Source organism: Stenella coeruleoalba (assembly GCF_951394435.1).
Source record: "Stenella coeruleoalba genome assembly, chromosome: 20".
Taxonomy (NCBI): domain Eukaryota; kingdom Metazoa; phylum Chordata; class Mammalia; order Artiodactyla; family Delphinidae; genus Stenella; species Stenella coeruleoalba.
The window spans coordinates 7,256,245-7,274,289 of NC_137166.1; the positions used below are offsets into that span (position 1 = coordinate 7,256,245).

Consider the following 18,045-nt stretch of genomic DNA (forward strand, 5'->3'; position numbering starts at 1 on the left):
GAAGCCCCTCCTCTAGGGTTTTCGTTTCATTTTATTTTGCCATTAGTTAGCAAATGACATTATGTTGACTTTTCCCCTCTAGAGAACACATTCCTTGCTGTAGTATAACCTATGCTTCCAGGGTTGGTACAATGATAACATGCAAAAAAGTAGGACCCAGGATATACTGACAGTTTGTTCCCATAAAAAAGAGGTTCATCAGAGAAGCGCCCATCATGTATCCACTGTCACAATGATGGGCTTCAAGGAGAGACTGAATCCCAAGAAATTCCTGCCCAGGGCCTTTTTATATTTTCAGGAGAGAAAATGAAACTAAGAGCTAACATTTATTGAGCATGTGTGTGCTAATCACTGTAAGGGCACTTTATGTGTATTATCTGGTTTAATCCTCTGAACATAAGAAGTGTGTAGAAGACTCTAACTAGAAAAGTATTCTTTAGGGAAAAAAAAATCAACTTAATGTCATTTGCTAATTAACAGCCAAATAAAACAAAATTTAAACAACACTTGAAGGTTTCAGATTTCTTACAAAATGAAGGGCAAAGGGCTTGGGCACTCACGACCGACCCTGCAGGCCCATTTCCCAGCTAATAAACTGAGGCACAGAGAGGTTAAGTACCTTGCCTTAAGCCACACAGCTAGCGAGTGGTAAACTGGACTCAAAAGCTGGCAACGGGAAGATCCTGACACAGCGACCACGTCAATTGACCATTCTATCTGTTCCTTGTTATTAAAAATATACCTATAGAAATATGCTACCATAACTGTATGGTTTGGTGAAGTTTCACAAACTAAACCTACCCATATAAACTACTTCCTGATCAAGAAACAGAATGTGAGCAGCCTTTGGGAAGGCTGCTCATATCTGATCCTGTACCAGCCTCCCCGATCCCAACCCTGCAGGGGAACCACTATCTTGACTTCCAACAGTCTTGGTTAGTTTTGCCCTCAGGGTTGCGTTTTCACCTCTGTTTCCAAAGGATGTGAGTGTACGTTTCAGCAGTGATGACTCCAACATGTGCATTTAAGTGGCAACAGCAACAATAATAGTAACACTCATCATGATAAAATTAGAAGAGACCATGAAAGACCTTCTGGTGCTCTCTCCAGTCTTCAGGAGGTAAACTGTGTGTCAGATAGTCATCTGTCCTCTTTGCAAGCATCTTTTCAGGGGTGGCTACTGTACATCAGGATCTCTGAGATATTTGGCGGGGGGAGCTTTGTCCCTGGGGCAGCAGAAAGGAACATGGAGGAATGGTTAGGAGCAAGGGCTCTGAGACTAATTGGGCCCGGGGTTCATGCATTTGATCACTATTTGTTAAACACCTGGATGGGCCAGGATGTGAGTATGTAATGGTGAGTGGGACAGGCAAGATCTCCACCCCAAGTAGGTTTGAGTCTCCACGTGGATATGAATCCTTGCTCCATCATCTACCGGCCATGCACTTGACCTTGTGTCAAAGGCAAGCCTCAGTCTCCTCTGCTCTGACATGAGAACCCTGATACCTTCCTCACAGAGCTGCTATAACAGTTAAGGCCTGTAAAGCACTTAGCACATAGTAGGTGCTCAATAAAAAGCTACATATGCTAGTCAGATACAGTAGGTAGCTGGGGCAAGGCTTTGGCTCCGGGCAAGTCCCCATCCAAGCCATGCGACCTTGGGTGAGTCCCTTTGTCACTAAACCTCAGTTTCTTCAACTGGAAGCTGGGGATCATACAGTCCTCCCCAACTAGGGCTGGCAGTTTTAAATGAGATGGGACGATAGAAGGAGTTTGGCTCCCTGGCGCTTAGCATGCACGTGATAAGTGATGGCTGCAGTTCTGAATTCTACAAAATCCTGGAGGCAGGAAGACTCACCTGGGGGCTGGTGAGGCCACACCTACTGGTCTTCATGCTACACAGGACCAGCTTTAAGGCCACTCTGGTCTCCCCTTGAGCCAGCCTGCCCTTCACGGTCACTCTCTCTGAGGGCTGCCACCCATAGGTACTGGCTAATGTGCTTTGCCTAAAATGCTGAACTCTGTTCATATGAAACATAAACACCCAGCCCAGGCTGGTTGTCAACAGGCAGCCCATATCCCAGCACCAGAGCAGGGAGCGCTCAGAGGGCCATGGGGAAATGTGTCTCTGGAATTACTCAAGGCTGACACTTACTTTGAGATTGAGATTAAAGAAGGAGGCAAGGAGCGTTCTCTAGCACCCTGCTGTCGGGAGCCCAATTAACCACATTCCTTCTAAAGGGACACAAGTAAACAGATGCGTTCCCGCCTGGGATCTTCCAGAACTGGGTCAAGTGTTATTATTTGGTGGGGCGGGAGATATACATATATATTTTTTTTAATTAGAAAAAATTTAAAGCAAACTTTCCAAAAGACTACACTGGAGGTACAACATTGAAAAAGTCAGTTTGGGAGAGGCTTTGTGCCCCTAAATCTCTGTGACTCTGCTGTTGGTGGGAATGTAAATTGGTATAACCATTATGGAGAACAGTATGGAGGTTCCTTAAAAAACTAAAAATAGAGCTACCATATGATCCAGCAATCCCACTCCTGGGCATATATCTGGAGAAAACCATCATTCAAAAAGATGCATGCACCCCAATGTTCATTGCAGCACTGTTCACATAGCCAAGACATGGAAGAAACCTAAATGTCCACTGACAGAGGAATGGATAAAGATGTGGGATATATACACACACACACACACACACACACACACACACACACACACACACACACACACAATGGAATATTACTCAGCCATAAAAAAGAACGAAATAATGCCATGTGCAGCCACATGGATGGACCTGGAGATTGTCATACTGAGTGAAGTAAGTCAGACAGAGAAAGAGAAATATTGTATGATATCACTTATATGTGGAATCTAAAAAGATGATACAAATGAACTTATTTACAAAACAGAAATAGAGTCACAGATATAAAAAAAACAAACTTATGGTTACCAGGGGGAAAGTGGGGGAGGGATGAATTGGAAGATTAGGATTGACATATACACACTACTATATATAAAGCAGATAACTAATAAGGACCTACTGTACAGCACAGGGAACTCTACTCAATACTCTGTAATGACCTATATGGGAAAAGAATCTAAAAAAAGAGTGGACATATGAATATGTATAACTGATTCACTATGCTGTACAGCAGAAACTAACACAACACTGTAAATCAACTATACTCCAGTTTAAAAAAAACATCTCTGTGACTCTGACTCTTGGAATTCACACGTTCAAATCCTCACGGGACACCGACTTTGCCTCTTATTGGAAAAGTATCAAATGTGCTGCTAAGAGGGACCTGGGTTGACTCATCTCCATGCCTGCTTTATAAAAATTTTCCATTTTGAAAGAATTTTAGACTTACAGAAAAGAGCGCTCCTGTACACCCTTCACCCGGCTTCCCCATCTCCACTCTGCCTTTTTTATTCAAATCTTTTTTAGTTTTTTAAAGCATTATCTTCTAGTGACTTCTCCTGAAGGCTATGAGTCATTTTCCTGTCTTTTGCTTTCTTACTTTCTTCCTCCAGTCCTTTCTTCCTGGTTTGGCACTAATTTCCATTCTCCATGCTAGCTGTGCACTAGAACCACCTGGTACTTTTAAAAAATCATGGAGGCCCAAGCCCCAAACCACCAGTGTGCTCGGGGTCATCTGGGAAGCGTGTTGGAAACATAGATGCTCTATCCCTACCCTTCAAGCCCTGGGTGGGGTCTCAGGATTCACAACCTAAATGAGCATCCTGGGGGATTCTGGTGCAGGAAGCCCACAAACCACCTTTTGAGAAATACTGGCTTTGTGTTACCTGCAAATCAGAGAACCCTGATTGCATTGTCCTCTTAAATTGGGTATGGTAGTACTTAACATTTTTGGTTTATATTTCCACTGTTAGACACTGGGGAGCCATTGAGAGTTCAAGAGGAGAGGAGAGATGACGCCAGGCTGTGCTACACCAACACTGGCAATCTGGCAGCCTCAGGAGGATTAGGCTGGAGAGTTGGGGAGAGATGGTAGCTGGCAGGAGTGGGGAATGGGGGCAGAATTGCATAATGCTTAGGACTTAGGATTCTGGATTTAAAGAGCATTGAGTTTATAACTGACTACCACTGCTTCTTAGCTGTGTGCATTTGGGTAAGTTCTTTGGCTACTCTGGGCCTTAGACGCCCGTCTGTAAAATCAAGATAGTAACAGTGGTCCCTTCCCCAGGAGCTGCAGTGAGGGCTGAGTCGTGGATGGCCATGAACCACTTAGGCCAATGGCCAGCAAGCACTCCCTGTAGCAAGTATTGAAGAGATGGACTGGGGAAGTATTGCCTCCTTCTACCAAAACATCTTCACCTTGCTTGTGTCATTTCAGCTCCACAGAGTTCCTAAGTGCCCCTGTGGGCCAGACCCTGTGCTAAGTGATGAAGATACAACAACCTGAACAGGGACCCTGCACTCTGGGGCCTCCGCCCTAGGCTGGAGAATGGCACACTGATCATTGCAAAGCAGAGTGGGGCCACACACCCTTGACACACGCCCAGGTTCAAGAGCAGGACAGGCAGGGGAGGGCGAGTAATTGGCTATAGTCTCCATTCCTCCCACTTTCTAGCCAATTCCAGATTATGAATAGAACTGTCTTTCATGCTGCTTTATTGTATATATTTAAAATTTTCTGCATATTATGATGTTTTCACACCTTAAAAAAACTTTCTGGCTGGAACAAGACTGTGTCTCCCTGGACCAGACAATTCTTAGAGGCAGGAAAGAGCCCAGTATGTCTTTGATATGCAAACTAACCAATCCTCCATCTGGTCCATACACCCCCGGAGACAATGTCCCTCCGCCTTAATCAGCCCAGGACTGAGTACCAGGCAACTAGGAACCATCCCTCTAGCCCAAAGTTCACTGAATTGTTCACCTAGCCAGTCCTAGGCTGTTCACTCTGCCCTTTCCTGCCTTGCCCTCAGAAACCCCAATAAAGGCCTCAGTCTCAGAGTTCACCCCGCTCCTGTCTTCTGTCTCCTGTCCACCCTGGTGTCTTTTCCATGTGCCCTGAGCCACTCGCCTCCTGTCTCCAGCACCTGTGGATAGAATAACCTTTGTTTTCCTGAGTCTCTCTGTGTCTCCTCTTGTGGTTGCACCTGACCGACCATCTCAGAAAAGAACAGAAAACAGCTACTTGCCTCTGACAGTAAACTTTTAGTTTGAAAACCTACTAGAAGCTTTTAGAAAGTCTAAATAGTATGGGATAACTTTGGTCACTGGCCCGTTTAGCCCACTCAAGGGTTTTGGTGGACAGCAGCCATACTTCTGTAAGACGGCTAGGGCTCGGTCATCCCCTGCTGGTTCCCTTGTCCCTGGATTCTCTACTGAAGGATACCATTTAAGCATCTGCCATTTCTCAGAGGTATGTGTGTATGTGTGTGTGTGTGTGTGTGTGTGTGTGTGTGCGCACGCGCACGTGTGTGCTGGGCTGAGGACAGGAGAGAAAGCTGCAAACGAACTCCAGACAAGTTCAGATCCCACCCCTACGTCAGTGACTTTGGATCAGTCACCTAACCTCCCTAAAGTTTCAGTGTCACATGTGCAAGGAGACAAGAGTACCCCCCCCCGCCACATGAATGTGAGCTCGGAAATGGACCATGAAGAACCTGGCAGCAGGTGAGGCAGGGCCTCAGAGAAGGGACGCCTCTCAGACACCTCATCCAGAACAGCACTTCTGTCCCCAGGAATCACTGGGAACTTCTGTTTAGGAAAAGAGGGGACTGTTAAGGCTCAAGGCTGTCGGGAAATATGGAACTACCCACCCTGTAGCTGAGTCGCAGTAAAAACTGTGAGTTTTTGCAAACTCGGAGCTCATGGCATTCACACACGGTGTCTCTTCATGAAATGCTAGAGCAAGTTGCTGGCGGAGTCCGCACTCAAAAAATAATTGCCGACTAGCTTGAAAGAGATGACAGTCATGTGAAAATTATAGCTAAGGCTTATGGAGCACATATGATGAGCCGGGCATTATACAAAGCCCCTCACACGTATTAATTTATTTAAATTCCACATCAATTCTACGGGACATGCTACTAATAGCCCCATTTTACAGATGGGGAGACTGAGACACAGATAGGGTCAGTAACTTTGGCCAAGTCACACAGCTTAGGTATGTGTTAGTTAGCATGGTGGAGCTGGGATTCAAACCCAGCAACAGTGATGGTGGTTTTTATTTTATTTTACTTTTCAGTAAATTTATTTACTTATTTTTTGGCCGTGTTGGGTCTTCGTTGCTGCGCGCGGGCTTTCTCTAGTTGCGGCTAGTGGGGGCTACTCTTCGTCTCAGTGCACGGGCATCTCACTGCGGTGGCTTCTCTTGTTGCGGAGCATGGGCTTTAGGCGTGCTCCACGGCATGTGGGATCTTCCATGACCAGGGCTCAAACCCATGTCCCCTGCATTGGCAGGCAGATTCTTAACCATTGTGCCACCAGGGAGGTCCTATGATGGTGGTTTTTAATCAACTGAACATCTACCAGGCATCAAATCCTTGCTGGACACCTAGTACTTCTGATCATCACAAAAGCTTTCCAGGGAGAACGATCAAGCTCCTTTTACTGATGAGGAAACTGAGGCCCAGGGAGGTGGAGTGGCTGCAGCTTGCCCAAGCTGGAACACAGGGGTCAGAGTAAACTCTCACCACGCTGAACCCTACCACATGGCCCTGAGCCTGCTGAAGCCTCCCAGAACCCACTCCAGACCTTTTAAGAACCCGGCTTGTACTTTGTGACATAAATCAGCTCAATGACCAATAGCACCTCCTGAGTCAGTCATCTGAACTCGGAATTTCACTTTAGTTGTGGCACCTCCTACCTTCTGCTCTGTGTTCAGTGTCTTCTCAGGGACATGACTGACCTGGCTCTCCCTGCCTGGTGAGCAATAGGCTCACTTTGTTCTTTTCAGCTCTACACTCCTATTTTAATTTGATGTGTGTCTGATTCCAAAGCCTGTAAACTTCCACGTGTCCCTGCCCACCTTACTGAGAATGCATATTATTTTTCCAGTTGAACTCGCTGAAAAACAACCCTGGCCACCTTTCCAGGGAGGTTTGTGCTTGTGGTGGGCTGAATGATGGCTTCCCGAGATGTCCACATCCCAATCCCTGGAAACTCTGAATACTTTACAGGGCAGTAGAGACTTTATAGACGTGATTGGGTTAAGGATCTTGAAGTGGGTGATTATCCTGGATTATCTGAGTGAGCCTAGAGTAATTACAAAAACTTTTATAAGAGGGAGACAGGGGACTTCCCTGGTGGTCCAGTGGGTAAGACTCCACGTATGCGTGCCACAACTAAGAGTTTGCATGCTGCAACTAAGAGTCCACATGCTGCAACTAAGAAGTCTGCATGCTGCAACGAAGATCCTGTGTGCCACAACTAAGACCCTGAGCAGCCTAAATAAATAAATATTTTCAAAAAAAAGAGAGAGAGAGAGAGAGACAGGAGAGTCAGACTCAGAGAAAGGGATGTAATGATAGAAGCAGAGAGACAGAGAGAGAAAGAGAGAGACCACAAGATGCTATGCTGCTGGCTTTGAAGATGAAGATGGGGCCACAAGCCAAGGGATGCAAGTGAATTCTAGAAGCTAGGAAAAGCGAGGAAACGGATTCTCTCCCTGGAGCCTCCAGAAGGAATACACCCCTGCCGACACCTTGATTTTAGCCCAGGGAAATACATTTTAGACATCCGACTTCCAGAACTGTAAGAGAATTAAATGTGTGTTGCTTTAAGCTACTCCATTGGTGGTCATTTGTTATGGCAGCTATGGCAAATCACACGGTGCTCTTACTGTCTCTGATTGTGAAGCTGTGGAGCAAGGCCAGGCCATCGAACCAGTGGTTGTATCTGGTCTCGCCCACTGTGTGCATCCCAGGCCCATTGCGGAGCAGGGTCCCCTGCAGCCATGCTGGAATCCTGCCTGGTGAGAGAAAGAACATTTAGTTTCCAGTTCTGCACCTAAACCAAAAAGCTAAAAGAAGTGGCCATACAGCCCCTGTACCACTTGCTGCATCTGTTCATTTCCAGAAAGAATATGTCTGGCATTGTGCTAGCGCTGAGGATACCAAGATGAACAGGCATCATCCCTGTCTCCAAGTTGCTCCCCATTCATTAAAAGACAAAAACAAAGGAAAACACTCAAAATACACTGTGCTAAAGGCAAGGCAACAGACTCAGCAAGGGTGCTGCGTGGAACAGGACTCCACCCTGAAATTGGGTGATAGCAGGAGGGTGAGGAATGTTTCCTGAGGAGGCGACCTGGTTGAGTTTTGAGGGGGAGTAGGTGTTTGCCTTGCAAAGGCCTGAGGAGAGAACATTCTAGAGCTGTGCTGTCCAATGTGGTAGCCACCACCCCCGAGTGGCAACTGGGCACTGGAAACGTGAGATGTGCAGTAAATGTGAAACGCACACCACATTGCAAAGACTTAGTATGAAAAAGAAATGTAAAACATCTCATTAGCAGTTTAAAAATATTAATTACATGTTGGTCTGATAACATTCTGGATATGTGGTATTAAATAAAATATACTATTAAAATTAATTTCATCTGTTTCTTTGTATTTCTTTGAATGCGGCTATTAGAAGATTTTAAATTACACATGAGCAGGCGTTATATTGCCATTGGACAGCATTGCAGGTGCTGTTGGGGTCCCGCCCCTGTCCCCTTGGCGTTCACCTCTCCCTGAAGGCTGCTTTCTGCAAATACCTACAGCTCTCCACCTGAGGGCTTTGTTCTCACTGTGGAGCAGCTCTGCCCACACGTGGATGAGCTGGAAGCTCACTGGAGAGTTAATGCCCATGAAAGCTGCTCTCACCCAAAGATGGATGGGATGCTATGGGTCAAAGGCCACCACTTCCTTGCCCTCGGTTGACACAATGCAAGGCATACTTTATGCTTTGTCCAGAGGATTCGGCTCCAATGATTCCTGGTGGTCAATGGCTTGACAATGTCTTCTTCATTGGCTTCCCTCCCAGTGTTCCTTAGGAAGCACATCCCAAATAAACGACTTACACCTGAATTCTTATCTCTGGAGAAACCCGAACTCAGAGATCAAAGACCAATTCAAAGATCAGGAGATGTGCAAGTTGCTTAGTAAGAGCTGGCCTGTAACTTTCAAGTGAGGACATCATAAATATTGCGGCTGGAGAGTTAAGTAGGGCCAAGCGACCAAGGTCAACAAGACCACACCAAGCTTTGATTTGGTGCTCAGAAGAATGGGACACCTTTGATGGTTATAACAGGGAAAATAGGATCAGATTTTTTTTGCGATTTTAAAAATTGAGATAAAATTCACATAACATACAATCCACCATTTCAAAGTGTACAGTTCAGGATTATTATTCTTTAATGAACATTTACAGTGTTGTGCAACTATCACCACTAACTCCAGAACATTTCCATCACCCCGAAAAGAAGCCCTGTTCCCATTAGCAGTCAATCCCCATCCCCCGCTCAGCCCCTAGCAACCACTAATCCACGGTCTGTCTCTAAGGATCTGCTTCTTCTCATGTGATCACATTTGGGGGTTTCAAAAGTTATTTCTGGCTATGGTGTGGAGTGTGGACGGGAGGAGCCAGAGGGAGGTGGGAAGGCCAGAGAGAGGAACAGGGTAGCAGCAGTGGGGATGGAGAGAAACCAATGGAACAAAGGGACTTAGAGTTTGACTAAGTGTATGGGGAATGGGAGGGGAACACTCAAAAAATGCATCCAAGTCTCTTGCCTTGGGTGGGATTATTCACAGAGACTCAGGACACAGAAGGAGCAGGTTGAGGCAGAGCAGGGAGAGATGAATCAGCATATATTAAAGCCCTAGACATAATAAGAAGACCATTTATTGAGCACTATGTGTTTTAATAGATTAAATCATTTAGTCATTGCGGCAATCTCATGTGGTAGGTACATGTTGACTTTATTAGACGTGAGAGGAAACTGAGTCAGAAAATGCTTAAGTAACTCGCCAAAGAAGCCTCAGAGCCAAGAATGCACAGCTGGACGTGAAGCCAGAGCCTTGGCCTGGCCCCCCGGGGCAGACGTGTCCACACAGGCACAGTGTTTAGTGAGCTGTCTGCCAGCGGACGCTGACCAGCTGATTAGACGTGACCCAGGGCTGGAGGCCTGCCCTAAGCTGGAGCCTATCCTCTGCTGGCCGCCGGGACTCAGACAAGTTGCTGCTTCTCCCTGGCCCTCGGCTTCACACCTGCGCAGTAGGGAGGCCTGATTTACAGCAGTGGTCCCCCACTTGGAATCACCCAGAGGGCTGTAAAAACACAGGTTTCTGGGCGTCACCCCCGGAGTATCTGATTCAGAGGGTCTGAAGTGAGGCCAGGAATCTGTGATTCTAACAAGAGCCCAGGGGATGCTGATGCTGCAGGTCTGGGGTCCATCCTCTGAGAACAGCTGATCTAGATCTAGAGGTTCATTCAGCTTCTCAGGTCCTAGGATTCTTGTTTTCTAAAATTCCCAAGCATTTCCACGCAGTCACTAAACATGAGCTGTAAAGGGGTATAATGGCAAAATGTCCGTGGTACCCCAGATAATAAAAGGATAGGCATCAAGGATCTCTTTTTTAAAAATAGAAAGTTAACAGTAAGTGTATATTTGTTTTTTGAAAAAGTATTTATATGTAAAATCTATTAATAGATCTTTGTACTCTCTATATTTATGTATCTTTTAAAAACTTAAATAGGCTCAGATATTAATAGTGCCTAAGAGATGGAAATACAGCTGAGTTTTATTTCCCTCTGTGTTCTCATTTGCACTTCCAAGTTTTATGCGTAATATAGACACGCATATAGATTTCACATTACCTCTGTAATCAGAAAAAATATACGTAAAACCTTTTTTTTTTCTTTCAAAAGCCACCCAAGGCAATTCCTCAGCTGAGAAGCTCCAATCTGACTTGCCTCACAAAGGGCACTGTTGTCCTGTCCTTGTGAAAACTGTGCATCTATCCAAAACGGTGGTGTGGCTGAGCCAACCCCCTCCCTGTTTCAGCACCACGCACTCCTGGGACGGGCGAGTTCAGATCCACTTACTGCCCTGCAGAGTCTAAACAAAATGGTCCCACGAAAGTGGCCACTAAGAAGAGGTGGAGAAAACCCATGAAACGTAGATTCCTGAGGTGGCTCCCACCCTGGGCTCTGCAGGTACTCTCATCCTGAAATCGCACCTTCTAGGAAATCACATCGGGCTCCGCGATGCCCCCCAGCGCGCATGTGCAGCAGTGGGCGCTCCCACGCGATTCTCTTATTACTTTGAAATTAACTTAGGACGCGCACATTTTTACAAATATATCACGCACTGGGGATGGAGCACAATTTGCAGAAGAATCCCATTGTCTGTATGCCAATTGCAGCAGTCCCAGGACTTTTCTCCTGGAAATAGTGAGAACGACTCTCTCTCCTTGAAAACTGTTATAATGCATAAAAGCACAACTAGTTTTTCACAGAGAATATATCTAGATTATGGATCATCTTCCCTCTATATACCGCTTTCCAGATTTTCCAAAAATAATTTATAATAAACATTACTTTTATAAGCAGAAAAAAAGTGTACATCTAAACATATAAGCACCCATCGCTTATAGAAAACGCTCACCTGTCACTCTGGCCCTCAGAGGCTCCAGTTGTTCCTTCTTATTTCTGCCAAATATTATATCCATCGTGCAGGGCAATGAGCAACAGTGGTATTAACAGTGAACAGACGCTCCTCTGTGTTCAAGGCGACCGCTCCTGGCCCCTCCTTGCCTTCCCGTCCTGCTCTCCTGCAGCTTCCTTTACATCTCCTTCCCTTCTGATGCCACTCTTTTCTCCGTTTGCTTTTCGCTCTCCACTCTCCGCTCTCCGCTCTCCGAGGGCCTGGGATCTCTTCGTGCACACGGTGGCGGGAAGCTGCGCTGGTGTTATTTATGTTTGGTCAACGGTCAATTCCCCAGCCATGTGTCCCAGTTAATCTTTAATTCTCTGATTGTGTCCTCAACTCTCCCTTTCCACTTCCACTTTTGGTTGAATCAAGAAAAGCGAGTTTCTTGCTGTGTTTAAGCTGACAGGTTCCGGGGGGTGGGGTGGTGGGGGAGGGATAAATTGGAAGACTGGGATTGACGCATACACACTACTATATATAAAATAGATAACTAATAAGGACCTGCTGTATAGCACATGGAACTCTACTCAATACTCTGTAATGGCCTATATGGGAAAAGAATCTAAAAAAGAGTGGGTATAAGTATATGTGTAACTGATTCACTTTGCTGTACACCTGAAACTAACACAACATGGTAAATCAACTCTGCTCCAATAAAAATTTTAGAAAAGCAGCAGGTGGGATCATTTAGCGGTGCATTCTGCTTAGGACACCTGGATTAGGGCAGCCCAGAGTGCATCAGTCACGTGAATCCCTACTGTGCAGCATGGGAACTCAGTTTGCCAGAGAGGGAAAGTATTGTTTTGTTTTGTTTTGTTGTGAATAAATGTCCTTGAGCTTCCTCACCACCCTCCCCACTGCTCAGAAAGAAAAAAATCATATGTAAAGAGCAACTTAATTATACTTCATTTTTTGGAGAAGTAAACATAAAATGTTTCATGTACCCATTTAAACAATAAATTCAGGGAACCAAAAACTCTACTCAGGAACTACAAGGAATAGTAAAAAACAAACTTCAGCTCCAACTTTCTGGCCCATCAAGAGGGAGATAGTATGCCTGTATTTGATTTTAAGGTTCCCCTACATTCATGAATCTCGAGGTGATGCCATTGCCTAAAATCCATATTCAACTTGCTATGAATGTTGGGTGATGAGTTACTGGCCTCACCTTCGCTCATGCTGCTTTAAGAAAGAACCAGCTGTTCCCTCTCTGGGTGGAGTGAGAAAAGCTGGCCTTTATGCAGCCAGCTGGGTCTAGTAGTATCAGGGCTGGGCCCAGACTGTTCCAGAATCGCAGAGCTCAGTCCTGAGAGCAGCGTGGCCTGGCTTTGCTCCACCCTGGCTGCACATTCCAATCACCTGGCGGGAGATTTAGCAATGCCCGTGCCGGGCCCCACTCCAGACCCACCCATTCAGAGTCTCTGAAGGTGCAGCCCAGCCCTCAGTAGTCTTAAAACTTCTCCAGAGCATTCTACTTTACACAGCAGGCCCTGGTTAAGAAGCCCTGGTCCAGGGGAAGATGCTACGTGTTTGCGTTAATACCAGATTCACGTTCCTCCCTTTTCTGTGTCTGGGGTATGTTACTTACCCTCTTTGAGCCTCCATTTCCTTATCTGTAAAACAGAGGTATAACAATATTAAAATCTCAAGGTTATTCAAAGTCAAGGGTCTAGCAAAAGCCCTCGTCCCCGCACAGTTAATGTCGGCCTTTCTTCCCTGCTGTCTCTGGAGGCACTTCCCTTTGATCCACATTGTCCATTCAGTCCCACAACAGCTTGCCAGTTTATTCTGCTGTCTGGTGTAAACACGTGTAACCATGTCAGGGTTATTTATTCCTAGGTTGTGAACGCTGAGTCCTTGTGAGGATTAAAGGAGAATGTCTGGCATACCTTGAGTGCTTGGGAAAAAATTACTCTACCAAGGGCGGCATCTCTGGTGCAGAAGAAAAGAGCTCAGGGCTTATGGGCATCAGAAGGCCTGGGCTGGAATCTCAGCCCCTAGGACCTAAAACTGTGATTTGTCACATGACTCCTCTGAACCTCACTTTATTCTGCAAAACAGGTTGGCGATGCCCTGTCACAGGGTTTGTTGAGAGGATTAGACTGAAGTTGTATAAGTGAAAACATGACCGTATTCTCCTTTCTTGTCCATTTTGTGTATTCAGAAGAGAAATGGTCCCCATCCATCAAGAATATTCTCTGAGTCAAGTACTTGGTGAAGCCCTCTGCATGTACTGGCTTGCTCTGGCCTTATATAATTCTATGAGATGGGTGTTTTTAGCAGTGTTTGGGGGATGAGAAAACTCAGGGAAGATAACCAGGTTGCCTTAGATCACACAGCTGCTAAGAGATCGAATTAGGAAGCAAAGCCAGGAAGCCTGACTTGGAAATATATACTCTGACAATTCCACACAGCTCCAGCGCATGAGGGATGTTTGCTAGGTTTCTACTGAGAGAAGTGAAGGGTGGAGGACGAGGAGGGCTAGTCTTGGGTTGATATGATTGCCTTGTTATGGAATACTTGAGCAAGCTCTCTTCATTCAGGTCCCAGCTGCTCCTCAGGGACAATGTTATGGTGAAACAAAGGACTTTTTCACGATGGTGATAACTTGATCATAACAATAGAGATCTATATATTTTCTAGGGCTGCCATAACAAAGTAGCACAGAAAGTAACTTTCCCAGTTCCAGAGGCTGGTAAGTCCATAATACAGGTGTCGGCAGGGTTGGTTTCTTGTGAGACGTCTCCTTAACTTGTAGACAGTCTTCTCACTGTGTCCTTACATGGTCCTCCCTTTGGATATGTACATCCCTGGTGTCTCTGTGTGTCCACTTTTCCTCTTATAAGGATACCAGTCAGTTTGGATGAGGGCCCACCCTAATGGCCTCATTTTAACTTAATCACCTCTTTAAAGGCCCCACCTCCAATACTGTCACATTCTCAGGTACGGCAGTTAGGACTTCAACATATGAATTTGGGGGTTCAGCCCATAACAATATCATGACAGCACGATGAGTTTATGCAAGATACTTTGGCTGAAAGTAACAGAATATCTGCCAACACACCAAAGATGTGCATTTATCTCAGACATCAAGTCACCTAGGGCTCCTGGCGGGCTCAGAAGCTCATTTGGGTCATCTCACGAGGCTCCCACCTCCCACACTGTCATCCTCAGAGGGTTGGTTTCTCATTCTTGGGCTTGTTCACTTTTGCTTATGAATGATTGCCTTCCCTCCAGGAATCATGTCCTTGCACAATAACTACAAAAGTAAAGAGATAAGATGGGGACGAAGCAGGCATTTTCTTTTTCCAGCTTTCTCTCTTTTTGTGCTAGAGACAACTCTTTCCCATGATCCCCTGAGCAGATTTTTCTCTTAGTCTCATTGGCTGAACTGTGTCATGTGACCCCGCCCCCCAGGCCAATCCCTGGCAAGGAGGAACAGGAGTGCCCTGATTTCCTTAAACCTGTCATGAGTCACCCCTACGGAACACGTTGCTACGTGAGTCATGTCAAGATATCATTAGCAAGGAAAAACGAGGGAATGGCTGGGGATAGGCAACTTACAGTGTCGTCTGCAGGCAGTACAACGTTCATGCATCCTCACATTCATTCATGCAACATATATTTCCTCAGCACCTACTATGTGCTGGAAATACAGCTGTGAGCAAAACAGGAAAGCAATCCTGTGCCTTCTCAGAAATTATACCAACTACATGCCAAATTCTGAGGATATCGTAGTGATTAATGAGAGTCAGTCCCTGCCTTCTCGGGCTCTCATGATGTTCTTTCTGTTTGGGGGGTGAGTCTGCATATCCCCCAAAATATGCATTTCCCAAGGCAGTTAGAGGCAGTGCAGGGGTTCACAGGACTGCCTTCATGTCAAAACTCCATCCTCCCTCTTTATAAACAAAAATAACAAGCAGCAGCTGTTCTTTCCCAGGAAGCTCTGGCATCGCTCTGGAACCATGAAAGCCTGACCCCTGCTTTCCATGTCTTTGCTAATATGGGAAGAGTGGGACAAGGGACTTGTCGCCAGTAGGAGCTGTCTCCTGGCCTGTCCTCCGCCCTCTGATAAACACCATTCACTGGATGCTTGACACATGCCAAGTAGCATGCTAAGTGTCTTATTAGCTGTCTTTTAGTTCATCTCTGTGAGGGAGTCATTAGCAATCTTATTTTTACAGCCTCAGATACGTGGAGGAATTTGATCAAAGTCAACAGCTAGTCAGCGCATGTTCTCCCCCACTAGCCAGTAATGCTGCCCACATTTTGAAGCTGATAGTTGAGAACAGAGGAGATATGGGAGCAAAAGTAGGTGTTCCACAATTTCTAAAATGCATGTGCTGCCTTAAAATGGGACGAGAACTGGCCAGTGCATAAGAAAACAGGGCAATGATAGTGTGAAGGGAAGTAGCTCTTCATACACAAGAGTTTGGGTCATTTTTTGCTGTGTAACACACCACTCTAGGACTTAGTGTCTTCAACATACAGATGGCCAAAAAGCACATGAAAAGATGTTTAACATCACTAATTATTAGAGAAATGCAAATCAAAACTACAATGAGGTATCACCTCACACCAGTCAGAATGGCCATCATCGAAAAGTCTACAATCAATAAATGCTGGAGGGGGTGTGGAGAAAGAGGAACCCTCCTACACTGCTGGTGGGAATGTAAATTGGTGCAGCCACTATGGAGAACAGTATGGAGGTTCCTTAAAAAACTAAAAATAGAGCTACCATATGATCCAGCAATCCCACTCCTGGGCATATATCTGGAGAAAACCATCATTCAAAAAGATGCATGCACCCCAATGTTCATTGCAGCAGTGTTCACATAGCCAAGACATGGAAGAAACCTAAATGTCCACTGACAGAGGAGTGGATAAAGATGTGGGATACATATATACAATGGAATATTACTCAGCCATAAAAAAGAATGAAATAATGCCATTTGCAGCAACATGGATGGACCCAGAGATTATCACACTAAGTGAAGTAAGTCAGACAAGACAAATATCATACAATATCACTTATATGTGGAATCTAAAAAAATGATACAAATGAACTTATTTACAGAACAGAAATAGACTCACAGACTTAGAAAACAAAGTTATGGTTACCAAAGGGGAAAGCAGGGGGAGGGATAAATTAGGGATTTGGGATTAACATATATACACTACTATATATAAAATAGATAATCAACAAGGACCTACTGTATAGCACAGGAAACTCTATTCAATATTCTGTAACAACCTATATGGGAAAAGAATCTGAAAAAGAATGGATATATGTATATGTGTAATTGAACCAGTTTGCTGTATGCCTGTAGCTAGCACAACATTGTGAAACAACTATACCCCAATATAAAATAAAAATTAAATTAAAAAAAAACACTATTAAACGAAAAAAAAAAGACTTAGTGGCTTCAAACAACAAGCATTTGATCACGTCTGTGGGCTCTGTGGGCTCAGCTCTGTGGGTTGACAGTGTTCTGTGGGCCAGTTCTTCTGCTTTCACAGTGTGGGTTCCTGGTGTGGCTGTGAGTCAGCTGGCAGTTGACCGGGACACTAGGAGGGCTGGGCTTGGGCCTCTCTGCCTCCCCATGTGGTTTCAGGGCCTTCCTTGACCCTATTCCTGAGATCTCTCTAACAGGATAGCCAGACTTCTTCCGTGGCAGCAAAAGCCCCCAAAAGTGAATATTTCAAGAGAGAGGAAGCAGAAGCTGCCAGTCTCCTTTAAGGCTGAACCTAGGACTGGCATAGTTTCATTTCCCCTGACTGGTTAGCATGAATCACGGGGCAAGGAGGGGCCACACCAGGGTGTGAATATGGGCCTGGGCTGTGTGGTCCCTTGGGGCCACCTCTGGAGACTCGCAACCTCAACAGACCCGTTTCCATTAGAGCCTCAGCTCTTCCACCTGCTAAGCTGAGTGCTGAGCTATTGGCTTAAATCTCAGAACCTCAGTCTCCTGATCTCTAAAATAGGAATTATAATATCTGCCTCACAGGTGGCTGCAAAGTTTAAATTAAACATTGTAAGCTCTAATCGTGTATGTCATGGTGCTTAGAATATAGTAGGAGCTCATAGCGTGCTCCTTTCCTATCGTTTCTTGGAAAAGAGAGAAAACTTGGAAAGGTCAGCCAGTATGAGAAGCAGAAACATTAATTTTTTGGAGCAGCTACAATGTATACAACTCTGGTCTGTCCCTGGAGGGAAAGTAGACCCTCATGACCCAGTACAGGATTTTAAGTTTCTTCTAGTTTGGCTGTGAAGACACGTACACAGTAAGTAATAGCTAGTTCCCTATTATACCTGCTCTAGAAGAGGCACAGATAAGTATCGTGGGAGTTCTGAGGAGGGAA

General features: G+C 45.4%; 1 protein-coding gene across 1 annotated transcript in view; it reads right to left on the minus strand.

Moving 5' to 3' along the window:
- The window catches only part of BCO1 (beta-carotene oxygenase 1), an 81,218-nt gene that overhangs the window by 24,619 nt on the left and 38,554 nt on the right, over nucleotides 1–18,045 (minus strand). The window contains exons 7-9 of the mRNA XM_079906849.1: nucleotides 13,271–13,295; nucleotides 11,638–11,935; nucleotides 7,831–7,959 (exon numbers count right to left, since the gene is read on the minus strand). Coding sequence (XP_079762975.1) covers nucleotides 7,831–7,959; nucleotides 11,638–11,701 — 193 coding nt within the window. The 5' untranslated portion in view covers nucleotides 11,702–11,935; nucleotides 13,271–13,295. The remainder of the gene's footprint in view (nucleotides 1–7,830; nucleotides 7,960–11,637; nucleotides 11,936–13,270; nucleotides 13,296–18,045) is intronic.